This window comes from Sarcophilus harrisii, chromosome 6 (genome assembly GCF_902635505.1).
Source record: "Sarcophilus harrisii chromosome 6, mSarHar1.11, whole genome shotgun sequence".
NCBI classification, from domain to species: Eukaryota; Metazoa; Chordata; class Mammalia; order Dasyuromorphia; family Dasyuridae; genus Sarcophilus; species Sarcophilus harrisii.
The window spans coordinates 64,309,436-64,334,229 of NC_045431.1; the positions used below are offsets into that span (position 1 = coordinate 64,309,436).

Genomic DNA, 24,794 nt, shown 5'->3' on the forward strand with positions numbered 1-24,794 from the left:
AGCCGTTTTCAGGTGGTACCATCCACTGGGCTAAGTTCCAAGTTAAGTGTCTACCTGACACAGGTCTACAACTCCCCTTGAGCTCCCCACAATGGAGTGAGGCAGGAGAGGATACACACATTTTGGACCAAATCCACGTAAAGCCTTGTTTATTGCAGAGGCAGCCCAAGTTCTCCTTAATCTGGTGAAATGATTTGTTGCATTTTAGACCTGGAAGAGATTTTATATATTCTAGTCCAACCTTTTCCTCTGATCTTCCGAAGTCCCCCACTAAACTCTCCTTCCTGATGAGATCTGCTTGGGTAATAAGTCCTAAAAAGAATCTGTTTAATGGAAATCTCATAAAAAGGCTATATGTTAGAGAGCTAGCCTCTCTTTATAGAGAGGCTATTTGTTAGAATGTTCCAAGAACACTTGGAAGAGTCACCAGAAGATTGAAGTTCAACCATTGGTTCTGCCATTTACGAGATATCTGGCCTTGGACCTCTCTGGGCTCAAACTTCATTTGTAAAATGAAAGTGTTGGCTTAGATGATTACTAAGATGTCTTTAAACTCAAAATACCTAAAGATGGCAATGTGGGATATCTTTCAGTAGCTATTTTTTTGCAGTATAATCCTTCAAGCACAAGGTTACTGCTCCTTTTTTTTTCTTTCCTCAGTTTAAGGTCATTGACCATTAGTTCTAACTTAAGATACACAATCTGTTGATATCCAAACTAACTCTATGATTCTGTGGGAGGATCTGTGACTACACAAAAGAGATAAATAATCAGAAAATTCTTAGCTCGCACTGCATTATAACTGCAGCCAGTACTTTGGCCTTGAATTCTCAGAATTTAGCCATACAAGGCTATAACTGGGTATTCTGGTAGTTAGGGAAAATTCAATTGAGGGAGAGTGGGATGCAGGGGACAGTCCATCCAATTTGACATAGGGACATTAGGCAAGGAAATAGCTCATCCGCTGAAGAGTTCAGATGGGTTAAAGCAATGGAGAGAGGGGTAAAACCCTGAGGGTATACAAAGTGATTACAATGTATATGACAAGGGTAGCAGAAGGTCTTGATATGCATCCTGCAGAACCTCTATAAACCAGAAGTTCTTTCCCATGGTGGCACCTAGTAACAAAAACCTAGTTGCCTTCCCTAATTCTGACTGGGCACATTTACTAGGTAAAGACCACTATAAAGCCATTCCTGTCTTTTCCTCACTCTTTAATGTTCAATATTTGTCTCTATCTATCTGGATCCTTCCCAGAAACCTACAAAAACCCTCCCAATTTCCTCCATCAAACCTCAGTAGAGTCTCAAAGATCTATTTGTTGTAATCTTGTCTCTCCTCTCCTTTTAGGTTAAACTCCCTGAAAACAACAACCTCGAAAACCCATGAGTATTTGGTACCTCTACCTTTTCACTCTCTTCTCACTTCTCTGAATTATGTATTCATTCAAAAAAGAATGCCCTCTCCAAAATTACCAATGGTCTCTTTATTGTCAACTCTAATCCTTTTTTCAATCTTCTTGATTGTCATTTGTCACTGTTGATCACCTTCTCTTCCAGAATAATTTTTGCTGTTTGTATGTCTAGGATATTGCTCTTTCCTTGGTTCTCCTGTCTGAGCAATCCTCAGCCTTCTGCACCATCTTTATCCATGTTATGATGACTAATTTTTCTTTCTCTTTCTCTCTCTGTCTGTCTCTGTCTCTTTGTGAGTATCTCTCTCTCTTTCTCTCCTCAGCATCCCACTGTAGTCAAAAAAGACCTGAGTTCAAATCTGGTCTCCGATATTTATTAGCTGTGGCACTTAATTCATCTGTAAAATGTGCTGGGGGAAGCAATGGTAAACCACCCCAATATCTTCATCAAGAAAATCTCAAATAGAGTCACAAAGAGTCAGGCGTGACTGACATGACTGAATAATAAGGTTAGGACCTACTCACACTCTTTGAGTATGTGGCCACTAAGAGAAGTGCCTATTTGCTGGCAACTGGGAAATGTGCTACTATCCATATTGCCTAATGTGGGATTGAAGAGGAAAAGAAAGTACTTGGTTCAAGTTGAAATTATATTTAGTAGGTTAAAAAATAAAAGACAGTTTGCTTGGACTCACCCAGGTAGTCTGTCTTAAAAAAAAATCTAGTGAGGAGCAAAAAAAAGAAATTGAGCTGCCCTGATTTTCATTGGAGTTATCCTCTCTCCCTTCCTCCCTCCCTTCCTCCCCCTTGGAAACATTGCTGCCTTTGCTACAAGAAACAATACTGCCTTTTGTCTATATAATTGCCAGAAAGGGACAGCCGTGTTGTGTCCAGGGGAACAACCGCACAGAATGGATTCTCAGCCAGTTTATAACTTCTTTTTTCCCCCTCTTTCATCTAAAATATCTTGCTATTTTGGACTAGAGGGCACTGGGCTTTTTCAAAATAACATCTCACCCTGCAGGGGGGCCTCCAGGTGAAATTTAACCTTTTTTCTTTGAAGAGGAGCTGATGTTTCCAGTTAAGACCAACAATTTGGAAAGTCAGGAGGAAGCCCAGCCCAATCAATCCCATCCATTGAAGTCACTGCTAAATTATTCACTGAAGGATTAATCAGAGTCTTTGCTTTCTCCCTCTCCACATTACTGCTTAGCCACTGCTTTCTTGCTCTTCAGCATCTCTGCCAGGGGATAATTCAAGGGAAATTCATAAAAATGAAAATCAGTTACTTCCCTCTATTTTCATAGATCTATCTCCGGCCACTGGACCCAGACGTCTTTGAAGGGGAAACTGAGGCAGGTGACATTACCCAGACCTCCCTCACTTAAATACAATTTACTTGCATGTCATCCCCTCTCTGATGTTATGGTCCTCTTCAAGAATGAAGGACAAACAACAGCTTGCATCTAATTGATATTTACTCACTTTTGTACGTGTTATGGTCTCCCTAATAGAATATAATCTCTTTGAGGACAGGGACCATTTTGTTTTTTTGTTTTTGCTTCCCAAATGGTATCCACATAGTAAGTGCTTAATAAATGTCTGTTGAATCTAACAGATTTGAATCACAAAAAGCCTCAGTGGGAGAATGAGTTAGAACAACTGATTAGAGACAAAGTTATAATTTATAGATTTTGATTATGTATGCTCTCTTAACCTCCTGCCATTGCCATGAATAATTAAGAATCCTATGCACAAGAAAAACCTTTAAAATTAACCTGTTTATATTTGTCAAGCGATCAAGTGAATATTACAGACTATCATAAACAGCAGTTCGTGACAGCCCCACTGTGTCTGTATCAAAAGACTTTAGTTCACTATGACTAAATGAGATGTATATAGTCCTTACCATCCATAAAGAGAGACTTTGTCTATACATAAAAGCCCCAGGATTTTGTCTACCTGATTCTTTTAGAATGGATTAAGGTTTAGAAGATTACCCTTTTCCCAAACTTAAGTGTTATTATAATTAAGCTGTGTCCTATAATTAAGATTAGTTTAACCAATTTAAGCACTAACCCCTAATTCTCAGTCTCTGACTATAGGAAAAGCCATGGGGACAATTCCTTGAAGTTCTAACTATGATGTTTAAAAAGTTCGAGAGACTTAACTTCTGGGTAATTAGATATTTTATTAATAATGCCAGCATTTTAAAAAAGGTTTGCAGCACTCTTGAATGCCAAAGACAATTATGGCAGCAAGCTTACAACTTTTATGCCCTTGGAAAAGGGATATTCCTGAGGGTGGCAACTAACTGTGATTGGTTAGCAATTAATGAGAGAATAAATAGTATAATAAGGCAATGGATCTATCCTAATGAACTTTGATTATGTCATTTACTTCGAAGTAGTCCCCCAACCTTAGGCAATTTATTCAAAGAATTTATATATACCACCCAAACCTGAGCTAGTTGGCTGGAGTAGCAATACCCCGAATATGGAGAATGTTAATCCTTCAATCAACCCTCCTTAATAGAGTGTAAGAAGAAATAGGACAGGGGAAAATTGGAGTCTCCCCAATTTTAACAATTGGCTATTAACATAAAAGAGAAATAATAATTTCTCTCAAAATTAATGTGGTTTAGGAAAGTGGCCACTTCTCTGTATGAGGCAGGATCAAAGTTTCTTTCTCTTGCTTATTGAGAATGGAGTTCTTGTTATTATTCACATCATCACCCACATTCACAAGAGATTAAAAGCTGTTTTCTCACTATCCCCTCCTCATGCAGTAAAGATAAGCAAAGAAAGATGATTTTAAAAGAAGAAGAAGAAGAAGAGCCTTTAACAAAGGGAAGGGAAGGGAAACCAGTCATGAGATCAACATAAAAGTCAACATGGAGACAAATTCTCCAAAGAAAAGCATGAACACAAATTGTCAGATGCTACCTTCCATCAAAGAAGAAAAACTTTCCCCGTCCATTCTTTTCTCCATGGACAAAGTGCCCCTCGAATCTGTCTGTGGAGGAGTAGGTGACGGTGCAGAGGCCATGTGGTAGCCCATCATCATCCAGATGCCCTTGGAAAAATTGAAAAGCAGAGGAATCCATAAAACCGGGGTTGCTCCAACCATTAACAAATGAGTGATGTGATTAAAACTTAAACCAAGGTACCCTGAGGTCAGACATATGATTATCCCTCCCAAGAGGGATTTTAAAAAAATATATTTTTTTTTGCCTTTTTTTTTAAACCTCATAATCATTATGGGACATAATTGCTCTCTATTCCTCCCTTCCTCCCTCCCCTTCCATAAACCCTTTCTTGTTACAAAGGAAAACAGTATAAACTAGACAAACTTGTCTAATGGTGTCTGCGACTTTGTGTCCTACTGGAAGGAGGAGATATTTCACTCACCTGGATCCCCTGAGCAACAAGAAGGAGGCACACTTCTCCAAAAAAAACTTTTAAAAACTTAATTAGACTTATACACATTAGGCAAACAATTTATTTTAAAGGGATACAAGCTTTTGTTATTTTTGTTATATGATTATAGAATAAAAAAGAAGTTCCTCTTTAGCTGTAGAGACCTTAAGAGTTCTTCAAGTCATGTTACCTAATAAGGGCCCAACCTTTCATTTTTATTTTAAGGGCAATAAGCACAACAGATATTTAGCCTGTGGCCAGATACATTATCATTTCATTCTTTCAATTCATGCATTTATTACCATAATATTTATATAATTCTTTAAGCTTGATAAAACTCATTGCATATGTTGCTGATTTTATAATTCCTCAAACTTATATTATAATAAGAAGAATTAAATATTGAAATAGTTCTGATATCTCAGCAATGTGGATGTTTCTTTCCACTATACAGATTTTAAAATGTTTTATTAATGTACTTTGTTTTTATATTACATTTACATATTTATGGATTGGGGCAGCTAGGTGATATGGTGGATAGAGTGCTGGACCTAGAGTCAAAAAACTCATCTTCCTGAGTTCAAATCTGGCTTCAGAAACTTACTATGTGAATCTGGCAAATCCCTTAACCCTGTTTGCCTCAATTTCCTCTTCTGTAAAATGAATTGGAGAAGGAAATGGCAAACCAGTTCAATATCTTTACCAAGAAAACCCCAAATAGGATCATGAAGAATTGGACACAACTGAAATATTCAACAACTTATAAATTGCTCCCACTTTGTGAGAAATCTCTTGAAATAAAATTTTAACACGTAAGCAAAACAAATAATACAGTGACCTACTCTGGAAAGTAAAGGGGATATTTCTCATCTGTAGCACCCCCACCTCTCAATTGAAAAAAATAGGGATCTATTTTTGTCTCCTACCCATGCTCACCCATTTTAAAAAAAAATAGAAAAACAAAAAGTAATTTCTTATGACAAAAATTCATTGTCCCAAGCAAAGCAAATTCCTTTAATGGTTATGTTAAAAAAAAAAAAAGTCTCACTCTGCACCTAAATGCATCATCGCTCTGAAATGGGCAGCCTCTTTTATTGTCAACATTTTGGAAATGTGAATGTTCACTTTGTGGATCAGAGTTGTCATAGCATTCAAAGTTGTTTCTTTTTACAAGATCGTTATTATGGCATAAATGATTCTGCTCATTTCATTCTTCGCCAGTTTATAAAAATCCTCAAAATCTTCATTTGAATAATCTTGATGTTTCTGTAAATTGTTCTTCTGCGTCTGCCTATTCATTCTGCATCGGTTCATATAAATCCATGTCTTTTTGAAATCATCTATTTTCTCATTTCATACAACAAAACAGTACACTTGTCACATTCATATCCCACAGCAAATTTGGTTATTTCTTAATTGATAGACTTGCCTATTAGGCTCCAGGGTTGTGTTTTTTGGGCACCGCAAAAACACTGCCCAATATCTTTAAGTATTTCTCTATGTAACACATTCGTGGCTGACTCTCCTGTGGGATTCCTGCCAGTGCCCTCTCCACTTTAGCACAGGTGAACACTGTACACTTTTCTCTTGATGTTACAAAGATTCCAGTGGAAGATTTCACATGAATAAACTGAAGGTAAGAGACCTTGAATTCTACCTGTTCTATTTAACTGAGCCTCTAGCTCTGGCTAATACTGCAATATAGGTGTCCCCTATGGCAGATATTCAGGATATGAACAAGAGTTGCACATGCCATTACCCAGTTTAATAAACTCTAATAGTTCCATATTACAGTTAGAATGTAAAACAAATACCTCCCTGGCATATAAGGCCTGTCACAAACTGGTTCTATTCTGATTATATTACACTCTATACATTCATCAGTCCAGCCAAATGGGCTCCTATCTCCATCTCTGTTCAGTCTGTCCCCTAAGCTTAGAACACAATCCCTTTTCAGCTTCTGTCTCTTAGAATCCCTAGCTTCCTTCAAAGCTCAGCTGGAGGATCACCTGGCTATAAGAACTTTCCTTATTCCAGAAACTACTCTCTTCCCAAAGTCCTCCTGGCCTCCCAATTTACTTTGCATTTTTCTTTTCTGGCCTTGACTTGTGATTTCATTGTTATTCAGAATGCTTGGTAAAAAGTGCAGATTGGCATCTTTTCTGCAAATTACAGTGTTACAGTTTCCTGAGATGTTTTCTCAGGATCACATTGCCTACGTGCATCAAAGTCAAATTCACGACTCCATAGTCCCATTCAGAATGTCATGAGGTCTCTTATATTTATCCATATTTTGTAAATACTTATAATTGTCATATGGTTTTCTCTGAAAGAAAGTTCTTTGACAGTCAGGTTTGTTTAGTTTTTATCATTTATTTTGTTGATAAAATGATAGGGTGGAAGACAGGGAGAGGTTGGTATCTCCATTTTTGGAAGTCAAACATAACATTTCAAGGGTACAGTGGATAAAATGCTGGGTCTGGAGTTGGGAACACGAATTCAAATTCAGTTTCAGACATTTATTAGAAATATGACTCTGGGCTAACTCATTTGATCTTTATTTGCCTTACCTGTAAAAATAAATATAATAATACCATCTACCTTGTAGGGTTTTTTAAGGATTCAGTGAGATCATATTTGTTAAAAAAAAAAAAAAAAAAAGGATCAGTGCAGTGCTTGACAAAGTAAGCATCATATAAATGCTTATTATCTCCTCTGCCTTGGAGCCTATTACAAAGGATCATTAATGCTACTAAGCTCCATATGCTTTTATTTTAAATAACTGAAGTGAAATAGCTACAATAATAATAATGTTCTGGTCTGAAATACCACCAGCCATTGTCAGAGTGAGGTTTTAGACTATTGGAAGTCCACAAGGATCTTATAATATTTAAGTCATGTCCAACTCTTTGTTGGGAAAGATAACTGGAGTGGTTTGCCATTTCCAACTCCAACTCATTTTACAGATGAGGAAACTGAAGCAAATGGGGTTAAGTGATTTGTCCAGACAAAAGCTCAGACTCTTACCAGATTTAGTGTAAGTGTGTGTAAGGCTGGATTTGAACTCAGGTTTTCCTGACTCCAGTCTGCTCTTTATCCATTTGACCACTTAGCTGCCCTGTAGTATTAATTAATAATTATTAATATCATATATTATTAATATTTATGCTGACAATGTCTGTTACTCTTTTTTAAAAAAACTGATTTAAAAAAATCTAGTATCTTACTGGCATGAGGTCCCCAATAAGGAACTTTCTCTAGCCCAACACAGATCAGATTCTTCTCTCAAACTTAGTCTCATAGAGTTTTCTGTGGGCCCTGAGCTAAGTAATGAAGTGAAGGCATGGGAGTTGAAGTGAGGAAGACCTCCATTTGGATATCTATTAGTTGTATAATCCTAATTAAGACATTGAAATCTTTCTGTGATTCAGTTTCCCATTTGTAAAAATAGAGATAAAAATAGAACCTACTTGAAAGTTGATGTTAAGTTCAAATATTGAATATGTAAAGTGCTTTGTAAACTTTAAAGCACTATATACATGATAGCTATTTTTATTATTAGATGAAATTATTTTCCAAAGGTCACAAAGTCATTGTATTTCAGAGGTGAAATATGAATCCGCATTTTTCTTCTCTCTAGAACATCATACTGGTTCCCTCAATTTTTTTCTGATAATGAACAAAAATCTCTAGTGTATTCTCAATAATATTAATAGAAATAATGGATTGGTTGTTTCTTTGATTTTTTTTTTTTTTTTGGATGAAACAAGTAGAAATAGGTGAGGTAAGTAGACCTACTCATCTTTTGCCCTACTGAAATCATTCTTGGATTGAAACATCTGGCCACTATTGAACATGATCTTTAACAGAAGAGCTTAAATGTTGCGCTCAGATATCACATACTATCTCAAAGAAGAAGTTGAAAAGAGGATACTAAAAAGAATGATGTTTTGATTCTCCATATTTTTTTAAAAAAATACTATTCAAAATAGCAAAATGTAATTTTTTTTTTCTAAAGAGATAAAAACATTGTTCTGTAGGAGTCAGGAAACAGACATTTTATCATTATTTTTCAACAATGATAACAAGAATGGTTACTTTTTATTATTTAAATATATATATTCAAATAGCAGACAAACTCCTATTGCTACATTTAAAAGTTGGATCATGCAAAAGAGATGTGGGTGAATGTTGTTGCTTCAGTAGCTTATGAAAGACCTGGTTCTACTCTCCTTACATATGAGTCTTTCCTACTGGAGCCAAAGAAATACAGGGGCCAGGAGAGAATTGGACTGGTGTTATTTTCCTGTTGCACAAACTACATTAGCCTACCCAGGAGAGCATTCAGTGTTTTTAGTCACATGAAAAGTCTTCTGAATAAATGGCTTTCCCAGAGCAACAACACCAATTGCCTTCTTGGGGCTCAACCAGAACGAGCCTTCTCTTTCTTCCTGTAGACACACAAAAGTCACAAGTGCATGTAAACATCAACCCCTCTCCCTCCCATTTCCTGTAGTGCTGCTGTGACATGAGCACAGAAAAGCATCTGGGAGCTAACAACAGCCCTATGGAGTTAGTGCTTCCTACTTCTCATTTGAAGGATTAAAAATAGAAGTCTCAATTTTGATTGCTCCATTTCAACATCTAATTATTCAACTTGAAAATAAATCTCTTGTAGAAAACAGCACCCACCATTCAAGTAACCTGTTAAGATTTTGTTAAAAATAAACAGAAATGACAACTGTATGGGAAGGGGTGGGGTGGAGAAAGGAAGTGATTAGGGGAATTCCATTGAAAAAATTTCTCCTTGGTCAAAGTACTTTCATCACATTTCTCAAAGAAAAAGAAAAAGCATCACTTAGCTAATGAAATCCAGGCACTTGAATAAGGAAGATTGAAAGAGACTCTTAAGGGACCAACTTAATGACTGAAGTTGAGATTAATGCAAAAGGCATGGCCCTAGGTTACCAGCACCTGTCTGAGTTTCTTTCATAAGACAATGAGGTGAATTCTCTAGTACGGCACCTAGATTCTGAGGCTAGTTTTGCTACTAACTAGCTATGTAACCATGTTACCCTTGGGAAGTATCAACTCTCTGGGTCTTAGTTTCCTCATCTGTAAAACCAGGGAATTGAATCAGACAATCTCTAGGCTACAATTACAACCCACGAAGTCCTCCATCTTCTTGGGTTGTTCCCTGTTGAGATTTTTGAGAGGGGAAAGCCAATCAAACTCACTGGCTAGAGACCATACCCTGCTTCAATAAAATCCTTAGCTTGTGGATAGAACACCAGCCCTGAAGTCAGGAGGACCTGAGTTCAAATCTGTCCTCAGACACTTAACACTTCCTGGCTGTGTGACCCTGGGTAAGTCACTTAACCCCAACTGTCTCAGCAAAAAAAAAAAAAAAAAATCCTCAGCCTACTTCTAGATTTCTGGATTGACCCAAGCATGAAATAAGGATGGATCCAATATTTTTAACCAATGCCAACCCATCAAATCACAAGAAAAGAAATTAGCACCAGAAAGGACCTTTTTAATCAAAATCCCATAATGAGGAAACTGAGTTCAAAGGCTCATGCTCACAAGGATCACAACAAGTAATAAAGGACATAGGTAGGATTGATTGGTGTTATGATTCCAAATATAATGCTCTTTCCATTCCTCCAAAAGAACTATGGTAGAGTCCTCCCTCTTGCCATTGTCTAAAGATTTTTACATCTTTGGCTGTATCCTTTCCCTGGCTGTATCCCTTCACTGAATGTCCTGTTTCAGAGGCATTACCTTCCTACCATTGGGGATGAGGAGGTAGGGGTGGGGGAAAGGTGAATAATGGGTGCTGCCTTCACTTTCTTTGTTCTTTTTTTAAACATGCTTAATTGATTCCTTTTGTTTTTACATCCCAGTCATTTTTGGAAGGAAGAAAAAACCCCACCTTCCACTCCCCAAAATTGTACCCTCTCTTATAACAAAGAAAAATAATTAAGCAAAGTCACCCTTCATCGACAATGTATAAAATATTCAGTCTTAGTACTTTTCCGCCTCTCTGTCATGCAGATGGAAAGAATGCCTTAATTTTCTTTCCTTTGTTGTCCATCCCACTGTATGCTTCTATCCTTGGGTCCCAAGTTAAGACAAATTGGATACTGTTCCTTTTTTGGAGTTATAATGTGCTCATGGAAGAACTAGTGTTTAGCATTGATTTCTCTGGTTCTTCTCTGACAGCCCTTTTTAAATCTCAGAAACTTGTAATGTATTAGAATCATTTAAATCACCATTTTTTCCCCCAGCTCTAAGTCCTATGAAGCCACTTTCTCAATCCTCAGTAATTACAAAAACAGAGAAGAGATGAGGGTGAAAGACCTAAAAGAAGAATGGGGGACACTCATCTTATTTTATTCCACTGTTCTAAGGTTTTCTGGATTTTGTTTATTTCTGCATAGTATAACAGCACCTAATAGGTGCTTTGCTTCTTGAATTAAAATGTCAACAATATAAAATGAATACAAACTCTCAACCTCTCAAATTTAGCTGAAGTAAGGATTAAGAATTCTCCTTCTAAGGATTCTATTCAGCCAATAAAGTACCCCAAGTTCCAACAAAAAGCTCTTTGCCAATAATAAACAGATAATATGATATCTACCAGGCAGTCAATTACCATCCTAATTCTCCAAACTATAGAAGATACACAACTGGCCCAGTAGGGGCAAAGTTAAAATATAAAGAGAGCAAATTAGTCACTGTATTGCTTTTATAAGGCATTTCAACTAAACTGTCAACAAACAAAACTCACTACACCGAGGTCAGAGTTATTTACAGACATCAGGGAAGGAAAAGATACGGCATTCATCAATCCCACCTCTGAACTATATCCTAGAGATGATGATTTGCCTTACAACAGAAGAATTAATTTTTATTAAGTTCCAGGAGAGTTGGTCCTGATCCAATAAGCAGCTTGCTTAGCTTCAACTCACCTGTACTTTCAAAATTTGTGTCCTCCTTCATGATTCACCTTAGATGCTATATTTCCTATATAACCTTCCCTGGTTCATAGCATTTTCCACCTTCTTTGCTTCTTCTTAGCCTCCTTAATTTTCTTGGCACTCAACTGAATTGTAAATATGTTGCCATCGCCCAGTAAAATGCAATTTTGGGGATGGTCCTTTTGGGAAAAGGACCTTTGTTACAGGATTAACAAGGGTAAAGAAAATGCCAGATTTAGGGTCACAAAAATCCTGGTTCAGACCTCTCTCCTCCCCTTCCCCCTCTTGCTTCCCACAGTGCTGAGCAGAGGGCCTGGCACACAGTAGAATCATTTGTTGGACTGAATTAAACTTGGTATGAGAGCATGGCCAGAAGCCCATGTTCTTATGAGAGTGTCACTGAGAAGCAGAAATTCCCTTTGGATCCATGATCACAGCTGCCATTGTAACTGATCTACCCCACGCTCAGAGATAGGAGATTTGACATATAGAGCTGCATTTTCCTCTCTAAAGCTCAGGTCTTTACAACACAATTGGTTTTCTATCCCAGAAGACTCCTCATTTTGCTCTGTAACAAGTAAGAGGTTTCTGGGGGATGGGAAAAATAGTGAGAAATGATCAAGATATCAATAATTATACTCCACAAAGGATAAATCAAAGTTATTAATTGGGGGCAGAGGAAGCACATTCTTCCCTTTTAAAAATCTTAACACATCATAAATCCACACTATTCAGTTTACTTTCTTAATAGGTAACTTAGTTTGCAGATTTAATATTTCCTAATTTTCTGGGATTTGGAGCTGGGAAAGAACTTAAAGATCACTTTATATTCACTTTATAGATGTTTAGAAAGTGGAAATTATCTGCTCCAGTACTGGGATTTGAGAACAGGCAAATGGCAAAATGGCAAAAGCCAGATCTTTAAGATAGCTCAGATGGTAAAGCCAAACATTTAAGATAGCTCAGTTGCTGTTTCATTACATTCATTATTTTTAGAGATAATGAAGCAGTGATGTGTAGTGGATATAATGGTGTACTTGGAGCTGTGAAGATCTAAGTTTAAATCCCATGTCTGACACTCAGTTATTGAAGGATCACAGACATATCAAGTGACTTTTCTGAATGTTGGAGAATTCTCTAATTTACATAAATTATAGATGGGTCAGGATCTATCTTGGTGGAAGGAATCCCCACATCTATGAAATCACAGATCCTTGGACATTTCAACCAAAAATTTTCTTTCTCTCTGCCTACAATACACATATGTATATTTACAATACATAAATGTAGATACATATACTTTATTCCATTCAGCAAATATTTATTAAATACCCACTTCATGCAAGAAAAAGTAGATTTCTTATTAAAAAGAATTAAAAATAAATCCTTCACAACCTGATAAAGGACATAAAACAAGTATTCAGATAATAATATGTACTTAGTAATTAACACCCATTCTCTAAATTTTGATAGTTTTTTAAAATCTATGCTAATTTTTGTCTATTATTTCACAAGCCTCGTTAAGTTTATTATTTTTTAAAATTTTATTTTTTCTGAAATTAAAAAAATAAGACAAGCATTTTTATAACAGTAGAATAGGGGGGAAAGAAAATGATTGTACATGACACTGCAAATCTATTATAGATAACAATATTGTTTTAAAAATAACTTTAAGTGAATAGATCTTTTTGACAATCATAAATACTCAAATTAACTACAAAGGACATTAATTTTATTCTTGACTTTAATCTTCCAAATATTATTTGAGGTTTGTGTTCACAGGGTCACAGAACTAGAAGGGATATTTATAGTTTTCCAGTTCAATCCCTTCATTTTATTTTACTTTAAAAGACATTTTACTGATGTTCTCTGTTTCTTTCTCTTTCTGTCTCTCTCTGTCTCTGTTTTTGTCTCTATCAAATCCTCACTGTCACCACCCATTGACTCATTGCCTTCCACCCCTGGTTTCCTCCCTTGTAAACAAGTAAGTCTGGGCAGCCAAAACAAATGAAAACCTAGGCCAAGTTTGAAAGTATATGCTTCATTCTGAATTGATAGTTAACCACTATTATACCAAAAAGCAAGTTGACTGTCAGTTTTAGAAAGTCACAATTGATTCTTGTCTGTTCATCATTTTTCCTTTAAATTATTATGGACATTATGTAAATGTTTCTCTTGTTTCTGCTCATTTGCTCTTTATGAACATTAGTTCATAAAAGTGTTCCCAAGTTTTTTTCTGAGGGAGGAAAGGAATAAGCATTTATATGGTGCTTACTATATGCTGGGCTCTGTGCTAAGTGCTTTTTACAAATATTACATCATTTGACTACTGTAATAACCCTTAAATTGTTTTCTCTGTCTCCACTGCCTTATAATTCTAATTTATTCTCTACTCTGCTGCCACATTAATTTTTCTCAAGCTCTGATCACACAACTCTCTCTCTTGCACAAAAGCTTTCCATGTCTCCCCATGGGCTGCAGAATAAACTAAGCCTGGAATTATACCAGCACAATTTTATCCCACACTACCTATCCAGTGTTATCTCATACTACTCACTTTTCCCTGCCCCAAGTTCCAAGCAAACTGGGTGACTTGTCATTAACACTCCTTTCACTTTTCTTCAAGTACTTAATTACACCTTTATCTCTCGCTTGAATGCCTTCTCCCACCCATCCAATTCCCACTCATACTTCGAGTCAGACCAAATACCGTTCTCTCCATGAAGGCTTCCTGATTTATTTTCCTGGATAGCTGTGAACTTTTCAACCTCTCAACTTTTTTTTTTTTTTTTTTGTACTTTTTGTGCTTAGTGTATTTAAGTGTTTTTTTTTTTGAAGTTTTAATTTTTAAAAAAATTATTCATCTAAAAAACAATTTTAGGTCCAAATTGTCTTCCTGCTTCTCCCCCCCCCCCCACATTGAGAAGGTAAGAAATGTACTTTTAATTATACATGTAAAGTCATGCAAAAATTTCCATATTAGCCATATTGCAAAGAAAAATCAAGAAAAGAAAGTTTAAAAAATTATGTTTCACTCTGCACTTAGACTCAGTTCTCTCTCTGAAGCCAAGTAGCATTTTCATCAAAATTACTTAACAAATTTTAACTTAGGGCTACTTTAGGTAAAGAGTACTGGATTTGGGGTCAAAGGATGAATTCAAATTCTGTCTCTTCAATTAATATTTGGTCTTGAGCAAATTATGTATCCTTAGTTTCCTAAGATGAAAAATGAAGGGGGAGGACAGAGAAATCAATGAAAAGACCTTTAAGGAAGCAGATGATGTCTATGGTCCCTTTCTCTTTGAATCCTAGGATCCCATGAACTTCTCTACTACCTCAAACTTCTTGAGAATAGTTTCTTGTCTCTATTTGTGTCCTCCACAGATCTCTGTATGTCAACATGAAATAATTATTTATTGCATAAATGGAACTTTGCATTCCCATGGATCCTGAATAATTAACAGGTTTACCTTCATTACAGAAAAATGCTAAATTGGGAAGCAGAAGATTGGATTTAAATCCTGACTTTGACACTGTGTTACTTCAAATAAGGGATAACCTCTGAAAAAAAAATTAAGCAATTAAAAAAAAAAAGTTTTGCACGGCTGTACATGTATAACCTAAATCAAATTATTTGCCTTCTCAAGGGAAAGGAGGAACAGAGAGAAGGAAAGAATTTGAAACTAAAAATTAAAAAAAAAATTAAAAACCAATTGTTAAAAGTTGATTTTTATATGTAATTGAAGAAAATATGAATTATTAGACAAACAAGAGGTGACTTTTGTTTCTCATCTATAAGATGAGAGGAGAGTGGGAGGAATTAAATGTCTTCCAAGTTCCATTCCAGCTCTCACTGCATGAAACACTGACCCTTCCTGGATCCTATCTTACAGAGATGTCATAAAAGCTAGAATTTATATTAATCTTTGTAAAATGTTTTACATACATTCTTTTATTTAAGTATCTCAACTAGCCTATGAGTTAAGTAGTATAGCTCTTATATTCATTTTAAAGATTAGGAAACTGAAGATCACAAAGGTGACATGTATCAAAGGCAGAAGTGTAATTGAACCCATTTGTCTTTAGTATTAAGTGTGCTGTCTGCTTAGGTCCCCAAAGATCCATGAACATAACAAGTGTTGTCATAATTTCACCCTCTACTGCCTACCCATGGGAAATAGCTGTGCTGCAACAGTTGGAGTACTGGATTTGAGATGGAGTGCCTGGTTTACTGTTTATGACCGTAAACAAATCACTTCTCTGAGTTCTTCCTGTTCAAAATGAGGGGATTGAAGCAGGTGATCTATAAGGCTTCATGTAACTAACTCTTATCTACCATCCAATGATCCTTCTTCAAATTAGAAACCAAGATACTGCCTTGTGATGGAAGGAAAATAAACAAAAGGGCATTTTATTTCAAGTTGAGAAAAGATTTTTAAAAAATCAATGTGAAATAAATTCCTATTTTTTAAAAAAAGTACATTAATTAGTTATTCTAAGTCTTAACCATCTCTCCCTTACCATAAGAAATGATCCACATTTACCCTTTCAAAAAATGCTGACAGTTGAAAAAAATGCATATTAATAGATTACCACATAGAAAAATGTCAGGCCAGCTATTCTAAACACAGAACTAATTACTTGACACATCAATAAGAAAGACTTTCAAGCAAGCATCTATTCAGGAATGAGGGGGGTGCTGTTGAATTAGATGCTCTGTTACATATATTTATCAGTCCAAAAAGTGGCCTCTCTAAGACATGGACAAGAACCACAGCTAAGGTCAAAGAAAGAGAGATCCCAGATGCAGACAAATAAGGAAATAGGCTAGAGAGGGTAACTGACTTTTCCAAGTTCACAGAAGTAGTCAGCAATAAAACAGAAATTTGAACCCAGGTCTTTTTTTATTCCAAATCAAATCTTGAGCCACACAAACATTAAAAAGAACAAAGCTGTAAACATTTGACTTCAACTGCCCAGTACCTTCAAATATATAGTCGACCTCATAAAGCTGGAGGGGAAGGGGAATTGTAGCAACGAGTCTTTGGAGAAAGGAAGGTCTCATTTTAGGAGGTAGGCTGGTATATAATTATATAGTTACTTAAAGTTGTTCTATAGGAAGAGAATATTAGTCACTGTCATTTCCCCATACAGGTTTTTAATGTACAGAAGTAAAGCATACAAAACAAAAAGGCCAATTAATATCATAATAAAAGTATAGAATGATTTAAGGTTGTCAAAGCACTTTGAAGAATTATGTTGCTTGATATATAGCATACATCACTAGACTTGCACATGTATTGCTTGGACAATAGACCCATCGCTGGGCAGTTTATAACCTAGAAGGTTCCGGTTGTCCTACATGCTAGTACAGACTTGCCTAAGACCCATACAGCTTCTGTGATTAAGTTATTCTAGTATGCAATCCTAACACAACACTATCTCCACCTTTAAGCTGATTTTTAGACTATTAAGAAGACAGCCAAGGTCAGACTCTTGGTGAGGATGGGAAGGGGGAAGAGAAGCAGGGTTAACTACAATATAGTCTACATTTTTCAAGTTTCTAAGATGAAGATATCCTAATATGGATTGCAATCTTCAGAATTAAAGTCACATTAGTCTTTGAAATGTGAAATTTTATTTTATTTTTTAATATTGAAAGACTAGGCCTCTTAAATTAAAATGATATTTTGCTGTTAAAAAATAAGATAATTCTCATTCATTTTCATTTCAGCAGTACAAGAACTATTTCATCACTACAGCTGCTATAGATGAAAGTGTACATGTGTACATGAGTGCTATACACATATGTCTAAAATTTCAGTGGCATGGGGCCTTCAAATCCTAGAGTTGGATTTGAGTAATGAGTACTGAAAATAATACCAGAAGACCCAAGTTTTACATGGGTTTTGTTGCTTATTTATCAGCGTGACCTTCAGCAAAATACAATTTCTCTGGGCAGTTTCCTCACATGTATAAAATACCACACTGATAAGGAGTGTTCACAGGAGATCTGAATGCTGAAGACTTTAGATCTGTTGTGTTTTGGGGAAAGTTGTTTGCAAAACCACATGTTCTTTAAGTGGTCTGGAAAGTTACAAGATAAGTCAAATATACAAAGTATCTTTATGTTTAGGTTGAACTAAGGTTTAAAAACTTGAATATTCTTCTATCTAATCTTTCCCAAAAAGTCTCTAGTAAGCTATAAGAAAGAAAGGAAGGCAGGATGAAAGAGAGAGAGAGAGAGAGAGAGAGAGAGAGAGAGAGAGAGAGAGAGAGAGAGAGAAAAGGAGGGAGGGAAAAAGGAGGGAGGAAAAGAAAGAAAGGAAGAAAGGGAAAGAGGAAGAGAGGGAGGGAGGGAAAAAGGAGGGAGGAAAAGAAAGAAAAGAAGAAAGAGAAAGAGGAAGAGAGGGAGGGAGGGAGGAACGCAAGGAGGGAGGGAAGAATGGAGAGAGAGAGACAGAAAGAGAGAGAGAGAGGAGGGAAGGTGGGAAGAAAGAAGGAAGAAAGAAAGAAATTAAGAAAAAGAAAGGAAGGAAGGAAGGAAGAAGAAAGAAAGAAAGAAAAAAGGAAAAGAGGGAGGAAAGGAAGGAAGGAGAGAAGAAAAAAGGAAGGAAGGAAAAAGAAAGAGAGAAAGGAAGGAAGGAAGAGAGGAAAAAAAAGGATGGAAGGAAAGAGGAAGGGAGAAAAAGAGAGAAAGAGGAAGGGAGGGAGGCAGGGAAGCAGGGAGAGAGTGAGGAACGGGGAGGGAGAGAGAGAGAGAGACAGAGAGAGAAGGAGGGAAGGAAGAAAGAAAGAAAGAAGGAAAAAGGAAGGAAGGAAGGAAAAAAGAAGAAAAGAAAATTTTAAGAATTATCTAGTCTTAAACACCGTCCCTCTTTTGACTGACTTGTTCTTATGATTATTTATATTGATACCAAAGACATCGCTAGCGTATGGAAATTAGTTCCCCTTAACGGATACTTTAAAAATATCATCAAATATTCCCCCCCCCCCCCCGCCAAGTATCAGCGGGTTATACGAAGGGACCTGGTAAACCATGATATTTAAAGATTATTTGCTAATTCTCAACGTTGTAAAAGTTCTCAAAGCTTCCGTCAGAAAGTACCGATTTTTTTTTAATGGCAAACGGGAGCGGGGAGGAGCCACGGAATGGAAGGAACTGAATGACCAGCAGGCAGGGGAGAGCGCTCCGGAGCTTGGCAGGAGGAGCTGCCAGTGCGATCAGCTGGGGGAGATCCGGAACGTTCAGAGGTATGCGATTCAGAAAGTTGTCACCCGGCAGCTGCTGCAGTAGCGGCCCAAGCGCTCGGGCCGCGCACGTGTCCGCGGGGGGCGATGACTCAGGGCCGGCAGGGGAGGCCGACAGGTTGAGCTGAGTTTCCGCGCGCCGCTCTGGGGTAAGCGGAGTAAGGCGAGAGGAACGAAGGAGGTCCCGGGCCCGGCCGGCCGGCGGGCAGCGATGACCTGCTCTGCGCTTCCCGGCGCGCCTCCGAGCCCCAGCTGCCCTCCTCCTACCGCTCCTTCAGCAGCTGCTGCTTCTTCCCCCGCAGTGCTTCCGAGTCTCTCCTGGGGGAGCGGTGGCGGCGGCGGACACGTGCCGGCTCCTACAGCTTGCATCATAGCGGAGCCCAAGAGCTTGTGGGTGCCCAGCGGGAGCGAGAGCCGGACGGGGCAGGCTCGGGCACCGGCGAGATGCGGGGCAAAACAGCATCCCAGATGGGACTGAGGAAAGAGGCGCTCGCTAGGGCTGCTCACTCCAGCCTCCCTTCCCCCTCCCAAAAATCGCAGGGAGGAGGGGGTGGGGGGGAGGAAAGGTGGCAGCCAGTCGCAGGTTTCGCAACTCTGAAAGCATGAGAAGGCGGCGGACCAGCTAGGCTAGAGGGTAGAGGAGGGTGCCTCTTGGCGGCTCTCCCCTCTGTCACCCCGGGAGCCGTCTGGGGTCCCCCGCGTCCCCGGACAGGGCAGCGCCCAGTGCCGGCTCCCGAATGCCAGGCGGCCGCAGTTCGCTCTTTCTACCTGCTCTGGTTGGAAGTGGCCAGTTCGGCCCCGGGCTGGTGGCAGGGAGGTGGAGATGGGGGAAAACTCTTGGATGCCCTGGGGGCTCCGGGCTCCCCACTTCGCCCCATCCCACCCCGTGCCCGAGCCCCCACCCCCACCAGCCCCGGAAAAACACTGGTACCTTCCACCGCCTCCTCCACCATCTCGTCGTCGCTATCCATGGCGGCGGAGAGCGCAGCCCAGCCCAGCGCAGGCTCTCCTCCGGGCCGGGGGTCGGGGGCCGGGGATTGAGAGTGGCCGCGCAGCTGCTGCTGCTTCCCTTCTTCCCTTCTCCCCCTTTTCCTACTGCTCCTCCGGGAGCTCGGGGCCGCCGCGGTTGCTCAGCGAGAGCTTGGGTTCAACCCAGCGAGTTTGGAGGAGGAGGAGGAGGAAGAGGAGGAGCAGTTGGCCGGCCGTCCCCTTCCAGCCTTTTTCCCAATGTCTTTTCCTTCTTCTGCAGTTCTGGGCTCCCCCAAGGCCAGCTCAGCCCTCCGTATCCACTTTCCCCTGACCTCTGCCGAGCTCGGGGAGTCTCGCAGTAGCCACCCTCGCCGCTGCTGCAACTTTGTCCTGTAAATATCCCCTTCTTTGTTAACGAGCAGCTGATCCGCTGACATCACCCGGTGCTGGTGCGCTCGCTCCCTCGCTGATTGACAGCTCCCTGTCCCTTCCCAGAAGTCTGGTCCCTCTCGCAACGAGAGGCAGCCCCACTCTCCGCTTCTTACTCCTCAGCTCCCAGCCACCTCCTGGCCCCCAGTCATCAGCCTCGCTCTTGTGCTGAGCACGAGTTCTCGAGGCAATAGGTCAGAAGTAATTCCTGCCCTCAAGGAGCTTACAGTCCCACGGAGATGACTCCTGGACTCCACACTCCGCAGCGAGTGCGGGACAGGGTGTGTGTGTGTGTGTGTGTGTGTGTGTGTGTGTGTGTGTGTGTAGGACAGGGTGGAGAGTTTCTGTATGAACCCCGATAGAAAGGAAGCATTACTCAGGAGCTTCATTTCCTCCTTCCCTCAGTGCCCACCTCCTCCACTTCAAAGCGCTTGTCACTCGGAGTCTGCACCAGAGTTCAGATGTTCACTCTGTGAGACACAGAGCTTCGGGACTGGCCTTTAGGGACCTGGCACCAGAGGACTGTAATTCAGAGCCAATTCAAGGGATCAGCGATAGCCCCGCCCTTCCCCTCTTTCGATCCCCCCCTCCCCCTCCATAGCAACGTAGGCCTTCATCAAATCCTAAAGGCATTTCTGCACCCTTGTGAAGCTATGAAAACCCACAGCGTTTCCTAGTGAGGTTTCTCCTCGTGGCACTGAGAGTGAAAAAGGCACAGGGGAGCAAAGCTAATGAGGAGCCCTCGTCTACCATCTCTTCCTCCCTCTCCCATCCTAATAGTGTTTCCTATTTACTCATACTGGAGGTCACGGAATTCAGAACCTTCCTAAAGAAGAGAAGGAACTACCTGCTTCCCATTTCCTAGCCAACCGCTCCCCAGCCATTATTAGGGCACTTCCTATTGCAGGTGGCAGTAAAGAGGGCTGTAAATAGCTGGCTAAATAGATGCAAATTTATACGCTGCCCGGTGCTGTCTCTTGGAATTACAGGGTGCTACTTAGCCCGAGGGTCCTTCAGGCAGAAGTAGAGGGGACGGAAGAGACGGCTCTGTTTCATTCTCTGAAAAGCGAATGACTCTCGCACAAACTTGAACGTACAGCTAGGATCCCAGAAGGGAAGGCCTTTGCTTTACGTTCGTGTGTCGTTATCGGCCCCATTGTGTGTTTCATAAACTCTTTTTCTTCTTATAGATGAACAGAAGCACAGAGACTAGGACTATCAGGTCGTCCTTTCAAGCTAAAACTTCAAATTTCTTTAGCCTCTGTAAGAAGGGAGCTTATGGGAGTCGAAAAAGTATCAGGGAGTATATGTTTCTTAAGGAAATATCGATTCAAAAAATGAACTTTGAGGAATTATCTCATTTTTAAAAATGCAATCAACATGGCTTAAGTCAGTGCAGTTTTACACTTCAGTGGCTCAATGAAGATAATAATAGCACCTCCCTCGTCCCAGGATTATTGCCAGGATCAAATTGGAAAGTGTCTGACACATAGTAGGTGCTTACTAAGAGTTTCCTAAACCTTAGTGGCTTAAAACCACTCTAAGACTTTTGGAAACTTGAAACATTTAGAAGGAAATAATTTTGTCTAATAACATCCTCCAGTTGCATAGGACTCTCTTCTTGGATGCTCCATATGATTCTTCTTCCTAAGTGCTTCATTCTATTTAAACTGTCTTGTAGACAACTTTTCATCTTCTGACTTCCATCTTGTGCATAAGCAAGGTGTCCCTGTGTTTGTGATGCATTCTGTCCTCACTCATTCCTCTCATAGAATCTCTAGCTTTCCCCCCTAATTACAGTTGCCACTTCTTCTGAAATATTTTTCCTGGTCATCCTAATTATTTGTACACTTCCCCTAATATTGCTGTACACCGCTATTAGAATGAAAGAAGGATCCTCATTAGCTTTGCTCCCCTGTCTTTTTCATGCTCAGTAACCACTTTCTACCCACTTTTTTGGTGTACATATTATATGTTTTTCCTCCTCCTCTTCTTCCTCCCCCCCCCCAGGAGAATGCAGACTTCTAAAAGATGAGAACTACTTTTTGTCTTTGCTTTCCAGTATAGGAGAATGCCTTGGATTAGCAGGTGTTGAATAAATACTTGTTTTATTCAACTAAAAATACAACTGGAAAAGGGATTCCTAGTTAGTGGTAAAGTTTTATAGCTGCTCCTGCTAGTAGTTTTACCTAGATCACTACTGAATCTCCTTAGTGAGTGAGGTCCATAGCTGCTCAAAGGAGATTAGTTTAGCAATCCACAGAGTTGGAAAACAAGGTAAGTGTACGTTGATCAGATTATAACAATGCAGCAAGTCTACTTATCAGTAGATTCTTTCAAAAAGGGATTGCAACCCAGAGAGAGGACTGTGGGAACTGAGGGTGGATCACAACATAGTATTTTCACTCTTTTTGCTGTTGTTTGCTCGCATTTTATTTTCTTTCTCTTTTTTGATCTGATTTTTCTTGTACAGCATGATATTTGTGGAAACACGTATAGAAGAACTGAACATATTTAACATATATTGGATTACTTGCTGTCTGAGGGAAAGTGTGGGGGGAGGAGGGAAAAATTGGAAACACAAGATTTTGCAAGGGTGAACGTTGAAACTTATGCATGTATATATTTTGAAAATAAAAAGCTATAATTTTTTAAAAAGGGGGGAAGATTGCAATTGGGATGATTAGGAAAAAGGAAGAGAGTTCAAATTACATTTTGGAAATTGCTTGTTTTCAAGGATTGAAGTTGTTACAATAAAAATTCAAGTTTTTCTTTGTTTTGTTTTGCTTCTTTGTTTTTGTTTTTTACACCAACATTCTTATGGTCATATTACATAGTTGCAAATAATAGTCTCAGAATAACCTTGTTTGCAGATGAACTAAAGGGAAATAGAAAGATTGTGTAGGTAGGGCATACTGTACCACTAATGATGAATATGACATAAGAAGTGGTACGTTGTAGTCAAGGATAAGTCTGTGGTAGGTGCTCAATTAGAAAGGAAGAAACATTTATTAAGTACCTACAATGTGTCAGATGTTTTACAAATATAATTTCATTTGATCCTTACAATATCCCTAGGAGGAAGACACTATTATTATCCTCGTTTTAGTGTTAAGGAAATTGAGACAGGTAATTATAAATTGAACTTGTCCAGGGTCACAGAGCTAGTGTCTGAAGATGTATTTGAACTCAGATCATCTTAACTTCAGGACAAGCACTCGGTCCATTGTGCCACCTGGATGCTTGTTAATTGATTGGAGAAATATTGCATATAGATCCAAAAAAAGGAGGTAAGCCAATTATTAGCAGAAGTCAAGGAGGATAGATGAACACCTCAAATGCTGCACTGATTTCTACAAAATATTAACAGAACCAAAGGCTTCTTTCTAGTGCATTGGTTAGATTATCTGTAGAGCACTATTGGGAGGCAGCTAGATGGGGCAATGGATAGAGCTTGAGTCAGGAGTATCTGAGTTCAAATACAGCTTCAGACATTTAACACTTCCTAGCTGTGTGATCCTGAGCAAGTAACTTGACTCCACTTGTCTCAGGGGAAGAAAAGAAAAGGAGAGAAGATTTGTGCAAAGACATGGACAAGAATGGGAACTAGATGGTAGGTGAATAGAGCACCAACCCTGAAGTCAGGAGGACCTGAGTTCAAATCTGATCTCAGACACTTAGTAACTGTGGGACTCCGAGCAAGTCATTTAATCCCCAATAGCCTCATCCAAAAAAAAAAAAAAAAAAAGATATGGACAAGAGAGGTTTGTTTTTTTGTGGGATAAATACCCCAGTGATTCACCTAAAGATAGAAGAAAAAAGATTCATATACGAGATTATAGTAAGAAGTGCACGATCAGATTTGCCTTATTATAATGGACTTTTCAGCAACAGCAACTCACAAAATCTCTACCAAGATGTAATTGGCTTACAAGCCTTCATTGGGGATAAAATCATATATCTTTGTAATATTGAAATATAATGTTCCCCTGAGATTTGACTCTTGGAACTCTGTGAAGCAATTTTTATATGTCAACGATTTCCTTGCAGAGGCAGACAGAAATCTGCCCCTTTGCCCATTTGCCTGTTCATTTTCACAGGCAGAGCAAATTCAGGAAGATCAGATTCGACAGCCAGGAATAATTTCTCCCCCTTCTCAACCCACTGGCATTAAAAATGAAAAACAGAGACGAGGTGGGAAAGACAAAAAGATCATCTCTTCCACATACATCTCAGATAACATTAGCTCTAATTTAATAGGTTTGAAGATTTAGTTCTGTGTTTTTTCTATTTTTCAAATCCTCTAATGCAAAGGTCACAAGATTGTAG

At 39.0% G+C, this 24,794-nt stretch overlaps 1 protein-coding gene across 2 annotated transcripts in view; it reads right to left on the bottom strand.

The window, feature by feature from the left end:
• The window catches only part of SETD7 (SET domain containing 7, histone lysine methyltransferase), a 67,830-nt gene extending 47,087 nt beyond the window's left edge, over positions 1 to 20,743 (bottom strand). The window contains exons 1-2 of one of the 2 annotated variants that reach the window (XM_031942721.1): positions 19,999 to 20,743; positions 4,360 to 4,489 (exon numbers count right to left, since the gene is read on the bottom strand). In XM_031942721.1, the coding sequence (XP_031798581.1) occupies positions 4,360 to 4,489; positions 19,999 to 20,038 (170 nt within the window). In that variant the 5' untranslated portion in view covers positions 20,039 to 20,743. Of the gene's footprint in view, positions 1 to 4,359; positions 4,490 to 11,807; positions 13,186 to 19,998 lie in introns of those variants that run through there. The other variant, XM_031942722.1, reaches the window with a different exon arrangement.
• Positions 20,744 to 24,794: the final 4,051 nt, after the last annotated feature.